At 44.9% G+C, this 25,738-nt stretch overlaps 1 protein-coding gene across 4 annotated transcripts in view; it reads left to right on the plus strand.

Annotated features, from left to right (window-relative positions):
• Positions 1 to 25,738, plus strand: part of TTC16 (tetratricopeptide repeat domain 16) — a 589,702-nt gene that overhangs the window by 84,490 nt on the left and 479,474 nt on the right. For 3 of the 4 annotated variants that reach the window (XM_086924937.1, XM_086924938.1, XM_086924936.1), the window contains exon 5: positions 4,030 to 4,173. The exons of the other annotated variant lie outside the window; for it this stretch is intronic. In XM_086924937.1, the coding sequence (XP_086781063.1) occupies positions 4,030 to 4,173 (144 nt within the window). The remainder of the gene's footprint in view (positions 1 to 4,029; positions 4,174 to 25,738) is intronic. 4 annotated transcript variants of the gene reach the window in all.

Consider the following 25,738-nt stretch of genomic DNA (forward strand, 5'->3'; position numbering starts at 1 on the left):
ACTATACAGAAACGGCATGGGAACAGTACACCGATTTTAATAAAGGATTCTTTTTCTTTTTAGGCCCCGTCCAAAACAGTAAATTAATACGTAGATTAACTAGAACTCTTGAAGCTGTAGTACATGAAACTGCCTCCGCCTTAGGTAACCTAACAGAGGAGCAATCTGCCATGCAGGTTGTTGTCCTTCAAAATCGCCTTGTTATTGACGTCATCTTGGCAGATAGAGGTGGAGCCTGTAAGGTCATCGGGTCAAGTTGCTGTGTTTTCATTCCAGAAAACGCGCCATCCGTATACAAAGCTATTACACGTCTTCACAAAATTGCAAGTTTAATACATCAGACTCCAGGCACCTGGACTTGGTCCGGTTGGTTCTGGACAACGTTGTCCGCTTGGGGATGGAAGATCCTATCCTTCCTAGGTTTTGGCCTTGTCATAGTATTCAGCTGCTGCCTGTGCCTACAATGTGGGCCGGCGATATGTGGACTGTGTGCCACATCGTGCATTGAACATTCCAGTTTTCTCTCAAACCGACAACGGAAGAGAGACGAGCAAATTATGTTACAAGAACAAACTGATCAATTTATGATGATCGATATATCATGAAGGGTCCGTAGGGAACAAGGAGGGAATGAGGAAATATAAATTTTTGGTCAAGTTATGTTCCCTATCGTGTACCCCACCGTCTCCATGCACGAGTTAAAGTGCATGTAACTTCCCTCCTGTGCCAGCTATGAAGACGCAAATACATTTGCGTCCAACGTTAACATGTCCTCTTTCGGACCCACCCTGAATGGGTCGGATAGCCCGTTCCTAAGTATGCTATGCCAACGTCTTTTTGTAGTGTACTCTACATGTTTTTCAGCTCTGGCAAAGTAGGCCCTGAATTTCTGCCATCGAGCTTTCCTTCTGACTCTGAAAGCCTCAGCCCAGGCTGCCCAGGCTGCCCCCGTACCCGTGAACTCTGCCTTACTTCCAGCGCGGCCCACCACGTTCAGCTCAGCCTGCTGCCTGCCAAGACTGACTACAACCTTCGGGTTATCTGTTCCGCTCCTCGAAGATACATTCCTGCCTACTAGTTTCAGTAAACATTCCCCAGCTGCAGAGCCAAAGGGCTGGCCTGTCTCCGTGCAAGTAATTCATAGCCTCTGTTACCTGTTACCATGCTCCCATGGAAGGCCCATGCCCCCACGCTTTCTCATGTAGACACTCAGGCGCTTATACACGCACGCACAGTCAGTATAGAATAGCTTCTGCCCCAGAGACCTTTCCGCCCAGATAGTCCAGTTCCTAAAACATCAGATATCAGATATGATAGAAGCACAAGTTGATCTGACATGCCAGACTTCTGTCTCTTTCCGTCAGTGCAAATGTCAAGCCCCCTGCACCCTCCAGTTTCACGCCAATCACACGTCATGCAGCTGCGCGCGCATCTAAGCTTCCGATTTCTGCTGACATTGCAACATTTCTGTTCAGTGCCACCCACATGTGACACCTATCTGTGACGTTTCTAAAACACACCTACAGTTACGCCTAGTCCACGCCTTCTGATTACGTACTAGTAACACGTGGATGCTGTTATCTTGTCTACTCTCAGCTGTTACGCCTACTACATTACTTTCTATGATGTAAATTAAGTATATAAGCTATGTATTGTCAATAAAGCATTGCTCTATCCCTTCCTGAACCCTGTGTGGTTGCAGGAACATGATATCCTATTCCGGAATAATTCCTTTTTAAGGAATAAAACCCCTAAGAACTCTAACACCACGGACTCTGTTTTCTTTCTTTCCGATTGAGTTATTATTGATTAAATACTTACCTGCATAGAAATTAAGAGAGTAAATTAAATATTTACGACAATACACAAACAGAAATATACAGCATCTCTCTGTATATAAGCATTTATGTATACTATAGCTATGTAGCTATGTATGTGTATTGCTTTGTTTAAACATGTTGAATACTTATGTTAAAAAAAGTACTATATAAAGATATTTGTTAGTTCTGTTTAACAAATGTACATATTACTGATAGTTACATTATTCTATGTTTTTAACATATGTAAGTCAATGCATAAATAACTAAATCTTTTTATCATAACTATTTATCTACAATTGCTTCACTATTGTTCTACAAAACAAATATATATAATGTCAATTCCTATGCACACGCATTCAAGTAATACGAAAGTTCGCCAACATGTCTTTGAAATAGATGGAGGCAAGTAATGTCTTTTTGTTGAGTTCCCTTTGGCTTTGTTCAAGATAACAGCACAAGGTCCAGCCAACACGTGGTTCGTTGTTGGGGTAATAACCCGGACTTCCTATGGGCTGTTGCTTAAAATGTATGCTCTGAACCTAATCATCGATTATAATTCTGACCCGGCTGGTCCAATAAGTCCCATCCAAATCCCAGTAAATTAAGCTGTGAGCGTATTAGTTAATGCATCAGAAGTGACATTAAATTATATCAAGTATGCCGATATGAGCCGTGAAAGTCTTAAACGAGTACGCTATCAAGTCCTAACACTTCCGGATACGCGTTCAGAACCGGATATATATGTATATAAAAATAAATAAAACTAATTTAAAGTAAAACAACACTTGAAAGCCAGAGTTTATTTAATGCATCTTTAATCTACATATACTACCTTCCTATATGCATCTATATACCTTCCATGTACTTATGGATCTATATCTTTATTACTTTTGGATCTATATATTTATTACTTTGACTTATTTATTACTTTTCTTCTAACTCCGCATATCCAATGCGCTATCCTATTTTTCACCCTATACAGCTCTCAATATATCCTCTACCTCAACTCTCTGACTCATCTCAAACCTCTTTCTGCTACTCTTTCCAATGCACTACCCTATTTCGCACCCTATACCTCTATCAATATATCCATTACCTCTACTCTCATTCATCCCACACCCCATTCCACTACTATGATCCCCAAAATAACCCTTTCGAGACTCTTCCCTACTCCACCCCTCTTTGCTTCATCTCAAACCTCTTTTTACTATTCCGATCCCCCAAAACAAGCCTTTCTAAACCCTCCCTCTGACTCTTCCCCCTCCACCTCCCTTTGTACTCATCCCCCTCCACCTCCCTTTTACTCATCCCAAGCCTCCTCCTACTGCTATGAGGTCCCAAAAAAAACAAAATAAAAAAAATCTAAATCCTTCACTTCTATCCCTCCACTATCCTTTTCAATCAAAGCAACAGACTAATATGTCCACCACTCAAATTAATTTCATATTTCACTATGCTAATTCACAACTAATCCTTTATGGGTTCCGAAGTAGCATGTTACTTGTCGAAAAAGCACTTCAACACCTCATCAGGGGTAACAAGCCCTATACAAATGCAAACATTTTGACCTCTTCTACCCTTTCTCTATCCTTCCCAATCCAAATAACTGACTAACAAATCCACCACTCAAATTATTTCATATTCTACTATACTAATTCACCACTAACATTGTATGGGTTCCAGATTAGCGTGCTACTCGCCAAAAAAGCCCTTCAACACCCCCATCAGGGGTAGCAAGCGCTATATAAATGCATATCCTCTTCCCTTCTCTATCCTTCGACTATCCTTCTCAATCCAAATGACTGACTAACATACCCATCACTCAAATTACTTTCATATTTTCACTATACTAATTCGCCACTAATCCTTTGTGCTACTCACCGAAAAAGCACTTTGACGCCTCATCAGGGGTAGTAAGCGCTATATAAATGCAATTACAATACAATACATTAGCTTTGTTTTGTCTTATGTGGGGGTTTGTGCTCTCTTTGTTGGTTTTATGTTTATGTGCCTCCTAACCTTTACTTTGCCTTTTCAGTTGGAGTTTGTGTACCCTCTTATATTTGCTTTTATGTTTGAGTGTTTCTGTGCCACCTTATGTTTGGTTTGTCTATTCTATGGGAGTTTGTCTGCCCTCAGTTGTTTGCTTTTATTTGGTTTGGGTGTGTCTGTGCCCTTTAAGCTGAGCCCTCTCTGGTCTTTTTTTCAGATAGAGTATTATTTAAAAAAGGCTGAAGCATTTTTGCAGCTCTGTGATTTCCAGTCCGCAGCATTGAACCTGAAGAAGGCCTGTTCTGCCGCCTCTCCGAAGGAGGAATACCTGTCCCTCCTGGCGTTCACTCTGTATCTTCAGGTACTTAACCATCAATCAATCCACAAAGCTTTATTTCGATATTTGATATCATAAAAGCACATTTACAAATTAAAGTACAATTCATAATAAATACATTAAAAAGAGAATTTCATCTTAAAAACTTTTTTTTACAATGGATAGATAAAAAATGTATTAAACTTACTTTAGCAGCTTTGTGGATGTTTAAAAACAATTAATTATACAGATTCTTCATATAAATGTAAATGTAAATGTGTGTGTCTTGTAAAGCGCACTGCTACCCGGAGGCGTCCTGGCGCTATAGACCTCTGGCGAACCCGTCCTGGCTTTCCCTGTGAGATGTTCCCTCCTGGGTATCTCATAGGTGAAACCAGGCATCCCCGGCGTTGGTGGGTGGCAGTTGTGGAGATGAGGCAAGCTAATGCCCAGAGTTGCAGAGTGTGATCCCTGGTTAGAGTAGGCACCGAGGCAAGAATTATCAAGTCCGCTGACCCTGGTTTACGACCCTGCCGCATCGGGAATTGAACCCTGGTCCCTGGCCGTCCTCTGCTTCCGGGTCTGCCGCCTCTAACCAGTGAGCCACACCAATCTACAAATCATATAGCCTTTAGTCTAATCAACCATGCCCAGCTTAAAAATGTAGCCACCCCACAGGCTAGGGTTGTACTGGCATCAGCCTTAAGTATTCTAAGTGCAACATAGTGGTCCCTAGTTTCAAGCTGCAGGCACACAGGTTTAAGCCATTTCAATCTAGGTTTTGTATAGGCTGGGCATACAAAGAAAAGGTGAGGGATATCTTCAACGACACCTGGACAGTTTGGACAATCCACAGGCGTTTGGTGCGGGGGCTTCCATTTGCTGGTACGATCGCGAAGAGGAAGGGTGCCCATCCTGAACTGGATAAAGAGAGTCCTATCCTCGGCTTTGTAATAAAGTCCAGATAGTGCTCCAGGCGAGGTATATGCTTATGTTCACGAAATACCTCAGTCAGCCTGCCTTGCTTTGGGTCCCTCTGCTCTTGATTATCAACGCATGCCCAAAAGGCTCTCTTGGTTTCTACCTTAGATAACACTGCCCCAGACTCCCAAGCAGTTAAAAGGCCAGTGGCCAGAAGAAGCTTCCTTATAATAGCTAACCATTCGATCTTATCGGATCCTTGGAGATTCATGACCTCTCTTAGGCTCTTAGCATCCAGCGGCGGCACCGCAAGCATCCTCAGATGCATCGAGGTAGCGACGTGTGCTGACGGCGGCGGCTTCACGCAGAACAGGTATGAAACCGTGCGGGAGTCCAGTATCCCATTCAGGCTCCGTAAATGGCAATCGCCTCATCGGTATACCCGATCCCCATTTTGAACTAAATATTCAAACCCGGCCTAACTGGTGCGGTCACAATATGTTTTGAGTTTCCAGAGTTCTTTTATGTAAGCCTTTTGACCGACTGGCCCATTGTGTTAATGCCCCAGAACGGTGCTCGCACTGAACTCAAAGATTGGCCACGGAAACCAAACGAGACATGGTGTTGTCAATTTTTCCATGAGGAATATTGTCCAAGTAAGTTTTCCCCGTTTTATTCAAATATGTTGACCCTGGCTTTTCAGCCAATGACAGTCCTTTGAGACCTTTCCTCCTCAATTTGTGTATTGTAGAACTTCAAGGAGCACGCCCAGGCCCACATACCGACGGTACAGATGCCGACCGTCAATTGATGTAGGTAATCCCTGCACTCTCTTTTTCATTTTAAGACAGTTCATCACACAGAAATCTAATTCTAGCCTTCGCATTACCTTATAGGCTCTCGATCCACTGTCCTGACGAAGACCCCAACATGAGGCATGAATAACCCTTAAGCGTGCATGACGGTCGAAACGTAGACTACGCCAACCTAACACACCATAGGATCTAAAGAAAAGAATATACTTAACCTATGTGTGATGTAATTTGGGAACTTCTATACTACCTTGATTGTAAAGGCGTTTCTGATTTTAACGCGATGTTCTTAATGTCACACCACCTTTACCCAGTCCCTCACAACTTTTGCACTTCCCTTTCCTTCCTCACTGAGAGCACTTTAAATGTAATGACTTCACAATTACATTGAAATAACGTTGTTAAATATATTAGACATAATATGTTGAACAAACCACAGAAATAAATAATTGCAAAAATAAATACAATTTAAATTCGAACACTGTATATTTCTTCTTTAGAATTATTCACTTATATTCATTGAAATGAACATGTGGTGTTTGTCTGTATGATGCAATACAGAATAAATCCTGTCAATTAATTGTTTTGTAACTCGGACCACCTCCCTTTTGTACTGATTTATGGACCCAGGTCCTCGAGTTCTAAGGGCCCACCCCTTTATAACTCACACTCTCTTAGGCCTCGGCAGACCTGGAAAGTTCTGGAGTGCGCCATAACCGGGTCCAATATAGGAGAGGACGCAGAGTGACTAGGTCCTTAATTGAACGGCGACCCAAATCACTCAAAAGTGGCTTGGTTGGGGTGCCCCTCTGGAGTGAGACAAGCTCCCTAAAGAACTTGTTTTCTGTAGTGACTAGCACGTCTACACATCCAAAGCCCCAGAGTTCTGCTCCATATAGGGCGCAGCCTACAGCTTTTGCAGCATAGATTTCCAGAGCAGGGGCAATGGGCTTGGAGGTGGAGGCGCGATGTTCCCTCCCTAGTACTCCCACTACCCGTTTATGGTTTAGGGCCATTTTATCAATGTGTAACTGCCATGTAAATTTATACGAAATTCTGATCCCCAAATAATCGAACTCTTTGACACACTCCAGTGGCACCCCATCGAGAGCCAAAGTAGATCTAGACGATCTGCTTGGATTAAAATAAAGAAGCTTTGTTTTGGAGGTGTTTTTTTTTTTTAATTTTTGGAAGACCTTTATTGATAAGAGGTTGTACATACAGTCCAACACGCAGCCCGAAGGCTCACAAATGTAGCACATATCAATAAGACGATGCTCCAAGGATCTATTACAGAGTTATTGCGGTCTAATTTTCAAATTTAGAGTCTGTAGGATAAACGGTTGCAGGATATCGTAAAACAACACACTGGTCCCGGCCGCATAGAATCAGGAGAGAGTAGCATACAATGCGCTAAGAACACCAGAACCACATCTCGCCACAGTAGAGAAAAACGACTAACCCAGAAGAAGAGAAAGAAAAAGAAAAAAGGAAAAAGAATAGAAGGCCCATAGAACAAAGGAAAATAAACAAAAAACCCTCCCACCCCCCACCCTGCACCCCTGCAGCTGGCTACGGCCTACCCCCCCTAGTAGTGTGCCTGTCGCCCCACAAAAGGAGTCCCGAAATATAGAGAATAAGAAAAAGGTCCTAATCCTAAACTACTATAAAGTAAGAAAAAGTGGGGAGGAGCCCACCACCCGTCCCTCTGCTGCACCCTCCTGTAGTGTAGTTCCTAGTTTCCCACTAGGCCCTGCGCATTGGAATAACATAAACAGTAGTATCGACATAGAAGTGCGGATCTTCCAGGCCTCTACTGACTATGCTAAACTTAATTGGGTTTGTTACCAACTAGCTCAGAGGTCACTGGAAACTTTCTTCTCTGCATAGGAAGTGATCGGCTTCCCTGGCACAGACAAGAAGGGATTCAGCTTTCCAACAACCGTGCAACATGACAACTTTGCTCCTCAGATCAAGAGTCAATCTCTAGGGTCGTGTGAAACAATAGACATATATTTCACTCAGTAAGGTTAGTGCAGTTTACTTTCACGATATGTAGAGAATAGAGAGACGGGCGTTTGTCAATAAAGGGTTAACATTTATTGAACAGTCTTTCTTCTCGTACAAGAGAAATGTATCGCCACAATTGCAAGACTTGTTATGACAAAAAGTACGTACAGTAAGATAAGTATTGCGAAATAATACTGTAAAAGCATTGATATGGTTTCTTAGCCATATAATGGTTTAAAAGTAATAAAACATATATACATTCATATATACATTAGGCTAAAATACTCAACTGGTGCTTCTAACTAAGCCTACCCCAGTGTACCTGACCTAAGCCTAATACGTGGGAGGGGAGTAAGTAAGTAGCTTCAGTTTAAGTTGGTTTTGCCAAGGTTTGCTTCAAGAATTCTCACTAAGGGTTTAGTCAACACCATACCTCTGAATAGAATGATGGAGGTCTGGTATCTCCTTCAGGGGAAACTCGGTATCCCAGTCACCCGCGAGGGCAGACCAGAAACGCTGGCGCTGGATTTCTCTGCAGGAGAAAGATAGCGTCTCTCTTCAGCGCGTCGAGGAGAAGGAGGGGGGACAGCGTCCGCGGGCAGCTTGGCATCTGCTGGGCTCTTCGCAGGGGGACGGCTGTTCAGCTCCTAGTTACACCACACCATCGTTCGCGCTTTAGCAGTGATAATGGTATCAGCAGCTTCAGGCGACGGGCAGCAGACAGCTAGCAACAGGCAATTGCTTAAGACAACGTTGGTAATATTTATACCTGACAGGTGCCTGGTTTGACGTAAGTTTGCTGGACATAAGACGTCAATTAAAGATGTCACCAGGAAGTGATAGCTATCAGTTGCTCATTAGAGTTCCATTACTAATCAAAACACAGCAAGCGGGGATTTCCAGGTTTGCTGAGTTTTTATCTTGTTGAAGAACTCGGAGTGTTAATCTAGGAATATCAGATAGTGACTTCTGCTCTGTCATTGCACTAATTGGTTGCAAAGGAAGTGGCAGAGAACTATTCTGGAATGTGGCTCTGTTCGTGTGAGGCCAGAGATGACTTTCTGAATATCGCACTTGAACGGTTATACCAATATAGGGAATAAATGGATTTATAGCCGAATAGGGGCATAAGGTCACAGTATCGATCAGGAACCTAGATAAACACGCAACACCCACTCCACGTTTTCATGTCCATCAAATTACTAACACTAGAGCAATAAGATGCATGTGTAACATTGCCCACCCCAAAATACATAAATGCATTCGAAATAGGCGTATATTGTAATACGTGAAATTTTAGGTACTGTATGTTTTTGAAGCATAGAAATCATTCAAAAAATTATTGCATATGGAATCAATGAACGATTATGCAAAAAGAATTACACATGAAATATCTCTGAAACAGAAGAAGGGCGAGATAAATCATCACATATAAATGCATTGCAATAAATGTGTGCTAGAGGCTGATGTAAGTTGTTATGTCTCTAGATGTGTTTAGAAATAGAAGTTTGAAGCTTCTGTTCTCTAAGAATAGTTTTTACCTTAAGCAAAGAATTGTTCGTGCCAAAAAAGGGTCAATATTAAAAATTGTTCAATTCAAAAGAATTAATGCTTGAACGGGGAAATAGAGTTCCAACTTTTTTAGCAGTTTTTGTTGATCAAAACTGAAGGCCGAATTCAGAGTTCATGGGAACGCTGTGTGTCGGAAAGCTTCTCCAAAGTTATTATTTCTGTTCGGGTGAGAACATCATATCAGACAGGCTCTCAAAGAATTGGTCTACAAAATCAGGTGACAGTTCAACCAAATTCGATAGTGCTGTAACTTGGCAGGTGTGAGAATGATTGCTGTCATCATAGTCGGGTTCAGCAATGCTCACAGAAGGTCGTACCTGGGAGATGCTGCTTTTGTCACTTGCTCCACTGTTACCACCTAGTCGTAGTACAGGAGTCTCAACGAATGCCGTCATCAGGATTGGTAGCCGCTGGGGACAACACAATGCGTGAGCCGTTATTGGACTGAGCAAAGTATCGACGTCCATTGGTACTGCTGATGGAAGTGAAAGACAGATGTCCAACACGCATTCATCTCCGCATAGCATACATCGAAGTACCGGTAAGATACAGTTCTGCCATATAGGTCTGAATGAAAGGAACCAGGTCATGTTTAGATCTCTCAGCCTGGCCAATCCAAGGACGTTAGTTATCCTGTCCCGGTAGCGCATTGCTAGGATTGTCTCTTCCATTCCCACGGGAGCTATGTCTGAGCTTTGGTTTGCCATAACGAAGCAGGACGGACAAAAATAAAATCCCTGCTACAAGTCCCAAAAATAAGGGTATGCCGCCAAAAACAGAGTGGACAAAATTAGGAACGATTCCCAAAATTGCTTGAAAAGGTGTTAGCAGTCCCGTAAAAATCGTCTTAAATATGCCTGGGATGCTTGTGGCACTAGACATGTTAAGGAGTTGGCTAAGCATTTCTACGAAATGCACGGGGCAATTTGTTGATAAAAGTTCATGAACTTCAGTAGCTGTCCTTGCAACTAGAAGATCATACGTCTCTTTTGATGACGTTATGGGCACTGTTGTCTGCCAAAGCACAGACTTCATTTTGCTTAAAGTATCAATTCGTATAGAATAGAGATTCAGACAAGGCCAGATGGGAGTCACTGTGTCTGCAGGCCCACTCGGGAACAATGCCTGCATACAGCATTTGACCATGGATGTTATACTTACTAGATAACTTTTCCCTGGCACTAGGCCACAACATCTGTGATCCGTTCTAAGAATGTAACTCCCGTTTGCGAGTTGCATAAAGAAGGGCTCTATCTGAGTTGCAGGTGTGACTAGCTGGTGGCATGAAAGGTTGTTAGAATTTCCATCACATGCTCCGTGTTTCACCACTAAGAAATACATTTTTGTCGCTGTCACTGTAGCATGAATGTGTGTATGGTAATTTCCATTCTGATTTTACATATCCTTTACCCAATCGTTCATACTGGCCAGCAGGTATGTACTCAAGGCACTTTTTAAATCGGAAAGTTGTTATCGGAATTGTGATAATTCCGTGTATTATCCATTCAATGACAGGACTCTCTGACATTGTCAATGGTAATCTCTCAAGTTTTTCGATGCTCAGGATTGTATAGTCTGCTCCTTTCTGTGCCAAACTGATTTGTTTATCAGTAAGGTTGAAAATGGAAAATAATGACGTTGTGTTGATTAAACGCCAAGGCACATAGCCTGAACGAAGATTTTGCAGCGTCCAGCCTAATTGTATAATAGAACGTAATTGAGATTGGCCATGCTGTAACATTAACAAGTCTCTATCTATCACATAAAAGGCAGAGGATACAATATTGTCCAACGAATATATTCTGGAAGACAGAGTCATTAACCCATTGTCCACTACAGAAAGTGATTTTTCCAAATTAATACGATCAATTTTCCTCGTATTTTTTCAGCTGTTTCAATTTGTTTGACTTTCCAAGCCTCGTTGTAAGCAGCATAGATACTGGTCGCTATGGAACGCTTTTGACGCTGTTTGCGTGGTCCAAGAATGAAATCGCGCAAATCAGCACCATCTTTTAGTAAAGACAAGTGTTGCTTAATTTCAGCCAGTGTGGATGATGTTAGCCATTCAAGGCAGAGTTTCCCTACACTGTATGTTGTTATTATCCCTGGATGTTGTCTCTGGGAGTATCTCGGGTCTAGTCTGGTCATTTTTAACCCCTGTGTTTTGTTCAGGAATTTATCTTGACAGCTGTTTGTGTCAGTAGGCCAGATTAACCACTTTTTCCAATCAGGATGTGTTCTGTTAAAATGTAAAATTTGTGAGACGTCTAACTCAATATCTGTAGTTGTGTTTTCAGGTATTGGCTTTGGAATAGACGGTGTTTTAAGGTCTTTGATCTTAGCTAGGCCAAGACAGGATGTTTGGTGTATTGTGTCATTTAAAAACATCATTTGTTCTGGTATCATGCAGGTTCTGAATAGTGCTTCAAGGCCTTGTACCTGCCAATCTTTTGTACCCCAAATTGTTTTCGTTTCAATGTTATTTTTCCAATAATCAAAACCAAATGTCATCATTTTTTCATAAAATGCTTCTGAATATATCAATTTAGAATTTGTCAGCATTGTTTTCATTCCTGTTTTATCTAACAGTTTGTAATAAAAACGTTTCTGCATCACTGGTGTCAAACCCTGAGAAGTATTTGAATTTCTCAAAAAATGCTTTAGAACTGCTTTTAGGTGGTGTAGCACAATGTTCCCATTGATTATACATAAAAACATTTCTAGGCTGTGCAGATTTATGCAAGTAATGATCACCATAATGTGTGTAGCAGAATAATTGCTCATAACTAGATGAACCTTGTAAATAATCATGTTCTGTGAATCTAGCTGACATTACTAAATCAGACATCATGTCATTAATACTGTTAAAGTCCCAATCATCAGAGAATGTACTAGGTTTTACAAAGTCACTTTAGGAAACCTTCAGTTGATGAGGATACTTCAGGATTTCGACCGGACAATAGATCTCATAGTCAGTTTTCTCCCATGCTACCCCACCAGGTATTGGAATTGCTGTGACATTTACTGTTGACAGTTCTCTTTTCTTTACTTGGGATGATCTGTGTGGTTTCAGGACTAGGTTGATGTTCTGACTTGCTGTGTCCATTGTACTATATTTTCCCTCAATGAATTTTCCCAAACAAAGTACCATGATGAGCCAAAGCAGGAGGAAAAATACACCTAGACCGAACCAGAACTCTAACCAAGGGGAAATAAGGTAGATTTCCTTCATTTGATGAAAGAGTTCCGTTGCTTTTTCTTTAAAAGTCTTTTTACTTTCTGGCATCACTTCGGGGTCGTTTTGATCTTCAGAGAAGTTGTCGAAGTTGATGAAATAACCAGAGGCAGTTCTGTCAATTGTTGGGATTGTTCTTTCAATCTGTCTCTCGGTAGCACTTTCTGATGCCACATTATTGTAGACTGGTGTTTCTTGACGAACCGTTTCAATCTGTGTCTCAAGAGGCACGAGTTCCATGGCATTATTGCATAGTCCTTTTCTGTGCACTGCAGGCTGATCGAATGTGATTAGTCTTTCAGTTTGAACCTCTTGGATTGTTGCAAGTTTGGGTATTCTGTTGTTTCTTGGGAGTCCACTGGGCCTACTGTTGATTATAGGCCACATGCTTGTGGTTTTACCAGGTCGATAGACACAACTCTGTTCTCCTTTTTACCAGCAAGGGGCGGTAGTACAACTGATCTTGTTCCGGTGACTGCCAAGACAGGTACTGCTTTTCTGTAAGAAGGCCCAAAATCCTTCTTCACCGCGATCTTTTCTCTGACTAGATCCCCAATCTTTGGAATCCAGACAGGCCTTGCTGGGGCTGTTGCTTGTGGTGCCTCGTCAGTGGTATCTGGCTGTTGCTTTAACTTTATGTTGCTTAAGGATTTTCTTGTTTCATTCAGTTCCTGTAAAACAGCCAAACGATCTTTGATGTCAAAGTCTGTTGTTTTTTCTTGTACCACTGACATCTGACTATCGAGGGCCTGAATGTTCATTCTAATTCCAAACAATAGTTCGTATGGGCTGAAACCTTTTAGAGAATTTCTTGGCAAGTTATTAAGACTGGTCTGGACACTTATTAGATGTTTGACCCACCCAGCGCCTGAACCTAATACCTTCGCTGTTATAGATCGCTTTATGTCTCGGTTTTTTCTATCTACCACACTATTTTTCCTTTCGGGGTGCGACGGACAAGAATACCGCAACCCAATTCCCATGCTGGCCATGGCCTCCCCATAAGCTCGAGAGCTAAAAGCAGGACCCTGGTCAGAATGGAACGTGGTAATTGCGTATGTGCCGATAAAGACTCGCAAATCTTTTATAACCGTTCTAGCGTCAGCCGAGCGCTGGAGGCCACATTATTTAAGTGTGTTTAGCCTTAACTGTGTACAATGGGACGCGCTTTTCTTCTTTGATTGCGCAGATAGACCGCCTTATGCTGTCTAGCAGGGATCCTGAAACTACACTGGCCGGTTCATTACTGCGATCTCTGTTGCAGTCTTCACAATTTTGAGCAAAACATTGAATATCTATGCTCATTCCTGGCCACCAGTACTCTGATTGTAATTCTTTCAGAGAATCTTTAATTGTTTGATGTCTCAGACCCAACCCCATGTGTGCTTCCAGTAAGAGGAAGCCCCTCCTGCTCCTGTTTGGAATTACTCTGTCCCCCACTCCAGGGATTCGAGCAAAAGGAACGGAGTTTGCATCGATTACGTATGCATAATTGAGTGGATAGTTCACGGGTAGTGCTGCACAGTCGCCTTTTACGGTCGTTTTTACTGCCAGCATGGTTTCCCCGTCTATGTATTTATCTGTACACTTTTTTGTGGCTACGGAAGCCGGGTTAGTTGCTTCCGCTGTGGCTGTGTTAGCCAATGAATTCCCTGCAACGTGAACGCCATCACGTTGAAGACTCTGTGCGTGAATCACGTGAGTCTTTTGTAGTTCTTTGTGTAAAAGAGCTACCTGTTTCCAGAGCAATTTATGCTTTATTGTGGCACCTGTGTCATCTTTGTAGTCGTTTTCAATCCACCTCTGCAATTTATTGTTGTAAGAGTTGACGCAAAAATGAGAATCACACACGATAAGTGTCGGGAATTCACATTCTGCATTTTCGAGCGCCATCTTTAAACATCTGATTTCAGTTCTCTGAACCGAACAGTTTCTTACAGATTCAGTTTTTGTTACTTTCGGTCTGAATTTACCGCACAGCCAACGACCTTTAATAATCGCACAGGCTGCATCGTAGGATTTGCTCTCTACGTTGAAATGCTGTACAAATCTTTCTGTATAGATTATACAGGCGTATTGTGGGAGAGGCAGAATTTCGATTGGCAGAGGATATTCTTCTTCATATTCTAAATCATTCAGTTCTTCAAATTGCGAGGCGAAATAGTATTTCACATCTTCCGCTCCTAGAGAATCTATACACTGTATCCATTTCGGATCCAGTGACACTGTAGGCAGGTTTACTGGGCTGAATAGCGCCTCGAAGGCGGATTCCGCTGTGAGGATATTAATCCTTTTACCATGTGCTAGTTCTCTTTCATTTGCTAATGCAATTCACACTGCTTTCACAGTTCTTTCTGTGAGACTGAATGCTTTTTCTGCTTGTGTGTACAAGTGAGATTTAATTGAAATTGGTACCTTTTCTCCCTCATTAGAGGTTAGGTACGTGAATCCGCATCTTCCTGGGATGACTCGGATTACAAGATCGTGTGTATTGTCACGTGTATCTAATTTTGTTTTTGCTAACATGTCTGTTTGCAGTGATATCAAAATTTCTGTGTGTTTTTGAGTCCAATTGATTTGTTTAAAATCAGGTTTAATTAGTTCGTAGAGAGGTTTAACCCTCTCTGCGTAATTTAGAATGTAAGTTCTTCCGAAATTCAGAAAACCTAGAATGGATTGTAAATTCTTCAGCGTTTTTGGAGCTTGGAGTACAGCGCACTTCTCTAAGAAGTTGTCCGCTAGGCTTTTCCCTTCACTTGATAACTCGTACCCTAGCTGAGAATAGTCCTGGGCTGTTCTTGAACCCCTGTGGGAGTCGACAGAATTTTTCTGCGACCCAAATGCAGAGAAAGCGGTCAAATATCTGCTTTCCGGTGCAATGTTTTGACAAAAGAAACCATGAGATATGTCTAATGTCGTTTTATATTTTTTCCTAACTATGTTATTCATTAGGGCTGCACTATGCGAGTTTTGTACTGCAAATGTTTTGCAACATGTATTAAGGTGTCTGTAATCCAAAATTAGACGATATGAATTGTCTGGTTTGGAGACAGGAAACAAAGGATTGTTCATTTGAGAGGTGCATGTTTCAATCACCCCCTGGTATTCAAGTTGATCTAAAATCTCCCTGACTTGTTTTTAGGTCTCGTTCGAGACCTATTGTTATTAAGTCGGCTCTCAAGGGACGTAGACAGGGGGACGCGCGGCGATTTCACAGCGTTGACGCGCATGCCCCGCCCCCTGGAGCTGTGCACATCTCCAGATTGCCAGCCATGCCTCTCTCAGTCACGTGCGCGCGCACAACCACACACACGCAAGCACACACACTCTCACACACACAGGCGCACCCCCCCAACCTGCTCACACGCACACACACACACACACACATGCACATCCATACACTCCAAGTGCCCATCTCTGTCTCGCTAGCCTGATGCACCAAAAATCACGTCCCCCCTACTCACCGGGCTGACTCAGGACTCTCCCGCTGCTCTCCAGGCCGGTCTTTCCTCCTCAGGTGTGTGTCAGCGGCTCAGGCTTGGCAGCAGGCGGGGTTCTCCATGATCACGCACCTGCAAATCTTCCGCTGGCTTCGCAGATGACGAGTTTCCTAGACGTCCAATGTGCACGCTCACGGTACACGGAACCACGCACAGCGTGACTGAGTGTGTGCCCGTACAGCTGAGGCGCATGCTTGCACGATCACAACATTATCCTTTGCTCGCTCCCTCCCTTCAGCAGGGCCGCACTGGGAAGGCAGGCACTGAGCGATGATGGGTATTAGGGTGGTTAGTTGTGTTTTTAGGGGCTCCGTTACAGCTCACGGCTACCGTTGTTTCCTTCATGTTGCTGGAGCAGTAGGAGCTCTGTGTTTTTTCTGACCCCTTCCCTTGTCACCTCGGCCCCAATGTCTTCCAGGCCTTGGTGGATGAGCGGTGTGTTTGCCTAGGCCTGCTGCAACAACACCTTTCCCAGAGGAACAGGCGTGCTTTCTCTTCCGTTTGTTTTCCATGCGACGTTGTCCGTGCCCTATTTACTCCCTCCCCCCCTTGTCCGTGATCTCTTTACTCCCTCCCCCTTGTCCGTGATCTCTTTACTCCCTCCCCCCCTTGTCCGTTATCTCTTTACTCCCGCCCGTTGTCCGTGATCTCTTCACTCCTGCCTCCCTCCCATTGTCCCTGCTGTCTTTACTCCCGCCCCCCACCCGTTGTCCGTGATCTCTTTACTTCCTCCCCCCGCCCGTTGTCCGTGATCTCTTTACTCCCGCCCCCCACCCGTTGTCCGTGATCTCTTTACTCCTGCCTCCCTCCCATTGTCCTTCCTGTCTTTACTCCCGCCCCCCACCCGTTGTCCGTGATCTCTTTACTTCCCCCCCCGCCCGTTGTCCGTGATCTCTTTACTTCCTCCCCCCACCCGTTGTCCGTGATCTCTTTACTCCCGCCCCCCACCCGTTGTCCGTGATCTCTTTACTCCCGCCTCCCTCCCATTGTCCCTGCTGTCTTTACTCCCGCCCCCCACCCGTTGTCCGTGATCTCTTTACTCCTGCCTCCCTCCCATTGTCCCTGCTGTCTTTACTCCCGCCCCCCACCCGTTGTCCGTGATCTCTTTACTCCTGCCTCCCTCCCATTGTCCCTGCTGTCTTTACTTCCGCCCCCCACCCGTTGTCCGTGATCTCTTTACTTCCTCCCCCCGCCCGTTGTCCGTGATCTCTTTACTCCCGCCCCCCGCCCGTTGTCCGTGATCTCTTTACTCCCGCCCCCCACCCGTTGTCCGTGATCTCTTTACTCCCGCCTCCCTCCCATTGTCAATGCTGTCTTTACTACCGCCCCCCACCCGTTGTCCGTGCCCTATTTACTCCCGCCCCCACCCGTTGTCCGTGCCCTATTTACTCCCGCCCCCACCCGTTGTCCGTGCCCTATTTACTCCTGCCCCCCACCCGTTGTCTGTGATCTCTTTACTCCCGCCCGTTGCCCGTGCACGTCACGTGGTCTGCAGCATGACCCTGGGACGGGACTGCGAATACAACAGTGGCACCTGGTACTGTCACTGCCAGTGCTGATGGAGGGAGAGGACAGGAAGGACCCTTGCTCATGGGAAGGTCATGTGAATGGCATGTTAGCACAGACAGGAAATACAGAGTGTGAGCTGAGCCTCCAGCTGAAATGGGCGGGACCAACAAAGGTAAGTGACAGGCGTCCAGGCTGACATTGTATAAAGTATATAAAGTGTTGAAATTAATTGAAAGTCTATATAAACCACCTCCCTCCATGAGAACATAACATATCATAACATGCCATAACATACCATAGCATATCATACATTTATCAATCACGCATTCATCCCCTGGGACATCTTGGCACTAAATAACAGGTGTGTTTGTTATCCAACTCAGTGGTACTCATTTTATCAATCTTGTAAGGATGAAAGGTTGAGTGGACCTTTGGCCATTGGCCCAAACACAGACTCCTGGAGGGGACGCATTAGTCCACTGAGCTACCGGACCTGGGTTTGACCATTAATAAACCATAAACCTCTATGCTCCTTAAGTATAAACAATACATATACATCAATGTAAGCGTTCCTAAACCATGGATAACCAAACTTACAATGTCTACATCATGTACGTCCACGCCCAGTGTGCATCAACCCTGCGTGACCTTCATGGCGGCTTATAATCTGCCGACATTCATCCCCACTTATCATGTATAGACAATGTACGTCACTGCTGATTGCGTATCACACCAGGACATCTCTGCTGGTCCCACATGAGACATAAACAGCCATAGTGACTGCGTATGGATAATTGACACAGCTTATAAGTAAGTATAAATGATTGCTATGTATGTCGTACCATGTATAAACCATGGACATCCATGCCATACAATGTGTAACCCACGAGCTTCCAAGCCAGACCACGTATGAACCAGGAGTAACAGCCCATGTATGACCTGCTGACATTCATCTGCTCTGAACATGTATGAAGCATACGTATCTCTGCTTCCATGCTGCTCATGCGCGAACCTTTACTAACTTTGCTGACCATTTATAACCTGAATGATGGATGGAATGCTGAATGATTCATACATTGACCCCCAGTCACAGATCTGGATTAAATCCATTGTTCTTGTGCTCCCCATGCCACCTCAGTTCAGACCCAGCATTATGCAAATCAGTCTTGACCCCCACCCGTTGTCCGTGCCCTATTTACTCCCGCCCCCCACCCGTTGTCCGTGATCTCTTCACTCCCGCCCCCCACCCGTTGTCCGTGATCTCTTTACTTTTGCCTCCTTCCCATTGTCCCTGCTGTCTTTACTCCCGCCCCCCACCCGTTGTCCGTGATCTCTTTACTCCTGCCTCCCTCCCATTGTCCCTGCTGTCTTTACTCCCGCCCCCCACCCGTTGTCCGTGATCTCTTCACTCCCGCCCCATCCGTTGTCCGTGATCTCTTTACTCCTGCCTCCCTCCCATTGTCCCTGCTGTCTTTACTCCCGCCCCCCACCCGTTGTCCGTGATCTCTTTACTCCTGCCTCCCTCCCATTGTACCTGCTGTCTTTACTCCCGCCCCCCACCCGTTGTCCGTGATCTCTTCACTCCCGCCCCCCCACCCGTTGTCCGTGATCTCTTTACTCCTGCCTCCCTCCCATTGTCCCTGCTGTCTTTACTCCCGCCCCCCACCCGTTGTCCGTGATCTCTTTACTCCTGCCTCCCTCCCATTGTCCCTGCTGTCTTTACTCCCGCCCCCCACCCGTTGTCCGTGATCTCTTCACTCCCGCCCCCCATCCGTTGTCCGTGATCTCTTTACTCCTGCCTCCCTCCCATTGTCCCTGCTGTCTTTACTCCCGCCCCCCACCCGTTGTCCGTGATCTCTTTACTCCTGCCTCCCTCCCATTGTCCCTGCTGTCTTTACTCCCGCCCCCCACCCGTTGTCCGTGATCTCTTTACTCCCTCCCCCCGCCCGTTGTCCGTGCCCTATTTACTCCCGCCCCCCACCCGTTGTCTGTGATCTCTTTACTCCCGCCCGTTGCCCGTGCCCTCTTTACAAAGTTGTCCGTGATCTCTTCACTCCCGCCCATTGTCCCTGCTGTCTTTACTCCCGCCCCCTTCCTCACTTACTGGATTTGCAAGCTAAACGAAGGTGCGGATTGCAAGGTAATGCGCAAACACATACAAGTTTCACTGCTAAATAGATATTCACGTTGGCTTTCATTTACCAGCATTTGCAGTACAGTAAGTACAACAAAGAGCATTCACTTTGTTTTCGGTGGAAATACCATACACAATGTTCCAGCCCGTCCATAGGTTAATATTTTATTGAGCAGTAAATATAGAAAAATAACACACAACAAAAAAATGTATTTAATTCTAAAAACATTACACATCATATCACTACTCTCCACGACATTCCACACCATGCCACTGCCCTCACGTCACTATACTAAGCACAACTTGCACACAAACTTTACAGTACTGAACACAGCAGATACGTTGCTCTACAACATACCTTACAAACGTTGCCAATATCTGTGACTCAACACTTATAAGGTCCCCTTCAGCACTCGCAAAACACGTTATTTCACCGACCAGTACATTACAGATGGGACACGCTACTTCACGTCCCTTCAGCACCCTCACACCCCCTCAGCCCCCTCACCTTCACACATCCTCACTCACCCACACACCCTCACTCACCCTCACACACCCCACCCTCACACCCCCTCACCCTCACACCCCCTCACCCTCACACCCCCTAACCCTCACCCCCCCTCAACCTCACACCCCCTCAACCTCACACCCCCTCACCCTCACATACCCTCACACAGCCTCAACCTCACACCCCCTCAACCTCACACCCCCTCAACTTCACACCCTCTCAACCTCACACCTCCTCACCCTCACATACCCTCACCCACACACCCCCTCAACCCCACACCCCCTCACCCTCACACCCCATCACCCTTACCCTTACCCTCACACACCCTCACTCACACTCTCTCACACTCTCACTCACTCTCACCCCCTCTCACCCTCACAGCCCCTCACTCACCCTCACCCACCCTCTCACCCTCACAGCCCCTCACCCGCCCTCTCACCCTCACACACCCTCACACCCTCTCACCCTCACACCCTCACACCCTCTCTTGTGCTGATCGGCTGCTCTCTTCCACCCGCCTCCTTCTTTAACTCTATGTTCTCTTCTGCTGCGCTGTTATGCTGCTCTCTTCCACCCACCTCCCTCTCCACCTCCTGGTTCTCTTCTCCCAAGCTGATCTGCTGCTCTCTTCCACCGCCTTCTTCTTTATATCCATGTTCTCTTCACCTGTGCTGATCTGCTGTTCTCTTCCACCCCGCCTCCTTCTTTAACTCTGTTCTTTTCTCCTGTGCTGATCTTCTGTCTCTTCCACCTGCCTCCTTCTTTAACTCCCTGTTCTCTTCTCCTGTGCTGATCTGCTGCTCTCTTCCACCCCACATCCTTCTTTAACTCCCTGTTCTCTTCTCTTCTCCTGTGCTGATCTCCTACTCTCTTCCACCCTCCTCCTACTTTAACTCCCTGTTCTGTTCTCCCGTGCTGATCTGCTGCTCTCTTCCACCCGCCTCCTTCTCTTACTCCCTGTTCTATTCTCTTCTCCTGTGCTGATCTGCTGCTCTCTTCCACCCACCTCCTTCTTTAACTTCCTGTTCTCTTCTCCTGTGCTGATCTGTTCCTCTCTTCCACCCACCTCCTTCTCTAACTCCTTGTTCTCTTCTCTTCTCCTGTGCTGATCTGCTGCTCTCTTCCACCCCACCTCCTTCTTTAACTCCCTGTTCTCTTCTCCTGTGCTGATCTGCTGCTCTCTTCCACCCGCCTCCTTCTTTAACTCCCTGTTCTCTTCTCCTGCGCTGATCTGCTGCTCTCTTCCAGCCCACCTCCTTCTTTAACTCCCTGTTCTCTTCTCCTGTGCTGATCTGCTGCTCTCTTCCACCCGCCTCCTTCTTTAACTCCCTGTTCTCTTTTGCTGTGCTGATCTGCTGCTCTCTTCCACCCACCTCCTTCTCTAATTCCCCGTTCTCTTTTATTCTTCCGTACTGATCTGCTGCTCTCTTCCACAGCCTCCCTCGCTAGCTCCCTGTTCTGTTCTCTTCTCCTGTACCGATCTGCTATTCTCTTCCACCCGCCTCCTTCTTTAACTCCCTGTTCTCTTCTGCTGTGCTGATCTGCTGCTCTCTTCCACATACATCCTTCTGTAACCGCACACACACATACATACAACCACGCACACACACATACAACTGCACACACAACCACACAAACACACACAACCACACATACACAACCACACAAACATCACCCCACACACAAACATCACCCCACCCACAAACATCACCCCACCCACAAACATCACCCCACACACAAACATCACCCCACACACAAACATCACCCCACACACAAACATCACCCCACACACAAACATCACTACACACAAAACCACATGCACAACCACACGCTCAACCACACGCTCAACCACACGCTCAACCACACGCTCAACCACACGCTCAACCACACGCTCACCACACGCTCAACCACACGCTCAACCACACGCTCAACCACACGCTCAACCACACGCACAGCCACACGCTCAGCCACACGCTCAGCCACACGCTCAGCCACACGCACAGCCACACGCACAGCCAACCACACACACAACCACACACACAACCACACACACAACCACACACACAACCACACACCCAACCACACACACAACCACACACATCTATCTATCGCCCTCACTCTATCTATCGTCCTCACGCTATCTACCTATCGCCCTTACGCTATCTATCTTTCGCCCTCACTCTAATTATCTTTCGCCCTCCCTCTAGCTGCCCCAGACCATCAGACAGGCCAGTTCATGGACCTGTTTCAGAAAGTATCTGAAAACCTGGTTGTTTCCTAGGATGGAAAACTAGTTCTTTCACTGCCTATTACGGGCTGGTAACGTGCTGACCATCACCATTTCTAAAAGCGCCAGGATACCCGTAGGGTGACAGTTTTTGCGCTATATAAGTGATTTTTACATTACATTACATTACATCTATCGCCCTCCCTCTAGCTATCTTTCGCCCTCCCTCTAGCTATCTATCACACTCACTCTATCTATTGCATCACCACAGCATCACTTAGGGGTACCACAGCATCACTCAGGGGCACCACAACATCACTGTGCGCCACCACAGCATCACTGAACGCCACAGCATCACTCGTCGCCACCACAACATCCCTGAGCGCCAACACAGCATCAATCTGTGCAACCATTCATCAACAACTGGTTCAAATATTTTCTCTCAATGTTTCAAGCTTTATTACAAATGTCATAAAAAGATGTTAATATTTCACTTCTGTTCTTGGATTTTCGTTACAATAAAATACACTGAACATAATCTTCACAAAAGTTATTTACAAAAGTTTAAGCTATTGCCATTATAAATTACAATAACTTTTATTTAAGTATTAATTATTTAGAAAAATTAAAAGCCATTGTTATTTTTAATATCAATACATCTAAGTCACATAAATACAAAACATGTTGCATTACAAATGCTATAGGTGTCACATTTGCAAATGATAAAAGTATTGGCATTGCAAATGGCAAAGCTATTAATTTCGCTATTTTCAAAACCAACACCTAAATAAAAAATGTGTCATTTACAAGACCAATAGCTCAAACTTTCCTAATACGAGACCTATTGCATTGCAAATGCTTGTTTAGCTTCTTGCTTAATGGGATACTGCCGTTGGGCAGTTGGTTCACTTTTTAGTTGGATCTTGTGAGGAGGTGAGTCCTCATCTCATCCTACATGATTTTTATACAATGCAGGTGCCTGTGCTACTGCCCATTTCCTTGCATAAGTATATTTTTTATGAATCGGAATGTGATTCGAGAAGGCAGGCATAATCACTTCTTCGCCACGAGGGCACTCCCTGACAAACTCTGGGGGCCAATCTTTTTCAGCTAACAGAATATCATAGCCTTTTGAGAGCTTATCCCAAAATAGACCTCTTATTTTCCTAGTCTTATCACCCTCTATACGCAATGTTATTTCGTATATTTTATGGGGCTCGCTAAGTCTGGTGTCGGCAGTTTCAACCTGAATGTATTCATTCGTGTCCACTGTCTCCAGATGACTCATCAGGATCTTGCGGGCTATACTGATTTCTGCTGCACTGTCTAACATTGTCAATGCCCACTCCCCGTTTTTCAACTGTGTCCTCAGTATTCTCTGCATGGTTGATTACTCTAATACTGGCTACCTTCTTTTTTGAAAATTGAGATTTTTTACTCTGAGCAGGTTCCTTGTCTTTGGACTTGGTGTGCTCTCCTGGGTCTGACCGTCCTCTTCTTTCCGATTTCTGCGAAAAAGATCGAGAGGGACGTGTATCAATACTTTGATATCTATCAGGTTTTTTCAGATTATCCCTATTTCTAAGGTTATATCTTTTCTCAGAGGGCTCCCTTTGGGGAGACTGGCGTTCTCGAGTCGGAGTTCTTTCCCTCCGTCGAGGAGACCTTCCTCTGGACTGGAAAACTTTTTCCTTGGGAGTGGATTGTTTATTTCCATCCCCGCTCTTTTTAGGAGTGTTTGAATTATTTTTAATAAATAATTTTTCAGGATTTTCGAGCAGTTGGGGCTTCACTGGTTTCCCACCCAAGCTGTCTCTACCTAATTCTTCATAGCATTTTTCTATGATTCTGGCAAGCACAACTGGCTGATCTTTTATATCTGTTTCCTTCAACTTCTGGCGGATCGCCACAGAAGCTGCTTCTCCTTTTATGTTGGCTAATAATATAGCCGAGACCTGCTTGAAGTCTTTCAGTAATTTCATACCTAGAGTTAAAGCGGGCTCTGGACCGTATTCATTTTGAATCTGTTTTAGCACTTCTGGTATTACCGCCATAGACGGAACACCGTGTGTTTTTGTGTAAATGGAAGCAAAGACTGTACCCCAAGTGTCGCAGTCCTCCACGTGTGGTGCGATTCCCATAGGAAGGCAGATGGTCAAGATTCTGTGTTTCTCAATAGGGGTAGTATCAGGAAATACTGCCTCTATTTGAGTGATTTTCTGTGCTAACCAGAAAGGAATTTGTTCCCGTTTTATGGGTGTTTTACCAAGACATGACTGTATGTTCTGTGGTGTAATTTTATTAGTGTTCCCCTGATGAGGGGTCAGCTGTGGTACATTAACAGCTGGCTGGACTGTTGCAGTCCGCATTACATATTGGACTAATTGCCTATGTATTTTTATTAATGTTTTTAGCTGTACTAACAGCTCTTCTCTAGACATTTTTGCAATGTCAGGATGTGGTGTGTAGCTGGCTAGAACCGGCCACGTTGCTCCTGGTCTACCTAGTGGACCGAGCCTAGTTATGTGATCATTATGTTTTAGGGCGCCATTAAACCAGAGCAGGTGCTCTTGGAATTTTAGTGGGATTTCAGTCTCCTCGAAAGGAGCGTACTCTTCCGGAGGTTCCTCTATTTTGTAATAGTGAAACTCTTTTGTTGTAGCGTTTGCCGCTGGAAAGTTTATCCATGAATAGAATACCTCTGTCTGCCGATATTCGTGAGCCTCTATCACGAAAATTACTGTACCACCTTGAGGTGTCAGTCCGTTTTCTATAAGTTTTAAAGTTATAGATTTTCTTAAGTGGACCGGGATGATAATTGCATCCGGGTCTGTGTGTTCGGGACCCTGCTGAGTCGCATCTGCTGCGGCCCCAGTGGTTCCGTTTTCTCCTGGCATTGTATAAATGCAGGCTTTGCAGAGTAGGTCTCCAAGGAGACAAAGATTAGGTGCACAATATTTTGGAACACTGTATCCTTCAACGTTGAATAAACCAGAGCTTTACATAGGAATCTCTTCCTACTGAGTTCGGGCAGATTTTAACCTTTCACCCACTCCAGACGTCTATTGGAGTATTTACGGGAGAAAGGGGTGTGAAATATGCACAACTGAGTTACTCTAACGTCTTGCGTTAGTTTATCGCCTTACCAAACGTTTGGGCGCCATGTAGTGTAGTTCCTAGTT

Source organism: Lissotriton vulgaris, chromosome 5 (assembly GCF_964263255.1).
Source record: "Lissotriton vulgaris chromosome 5, aLisVul1.2, whole genome shotgun sequence".
In the NCBI taxonomy this organism is placed as follows: Eukaryota; Metazoa; Chordata; class Amphibia; order Caudata; family Salamandridae; genus Lissotriton; species Lissotriton vulgaris.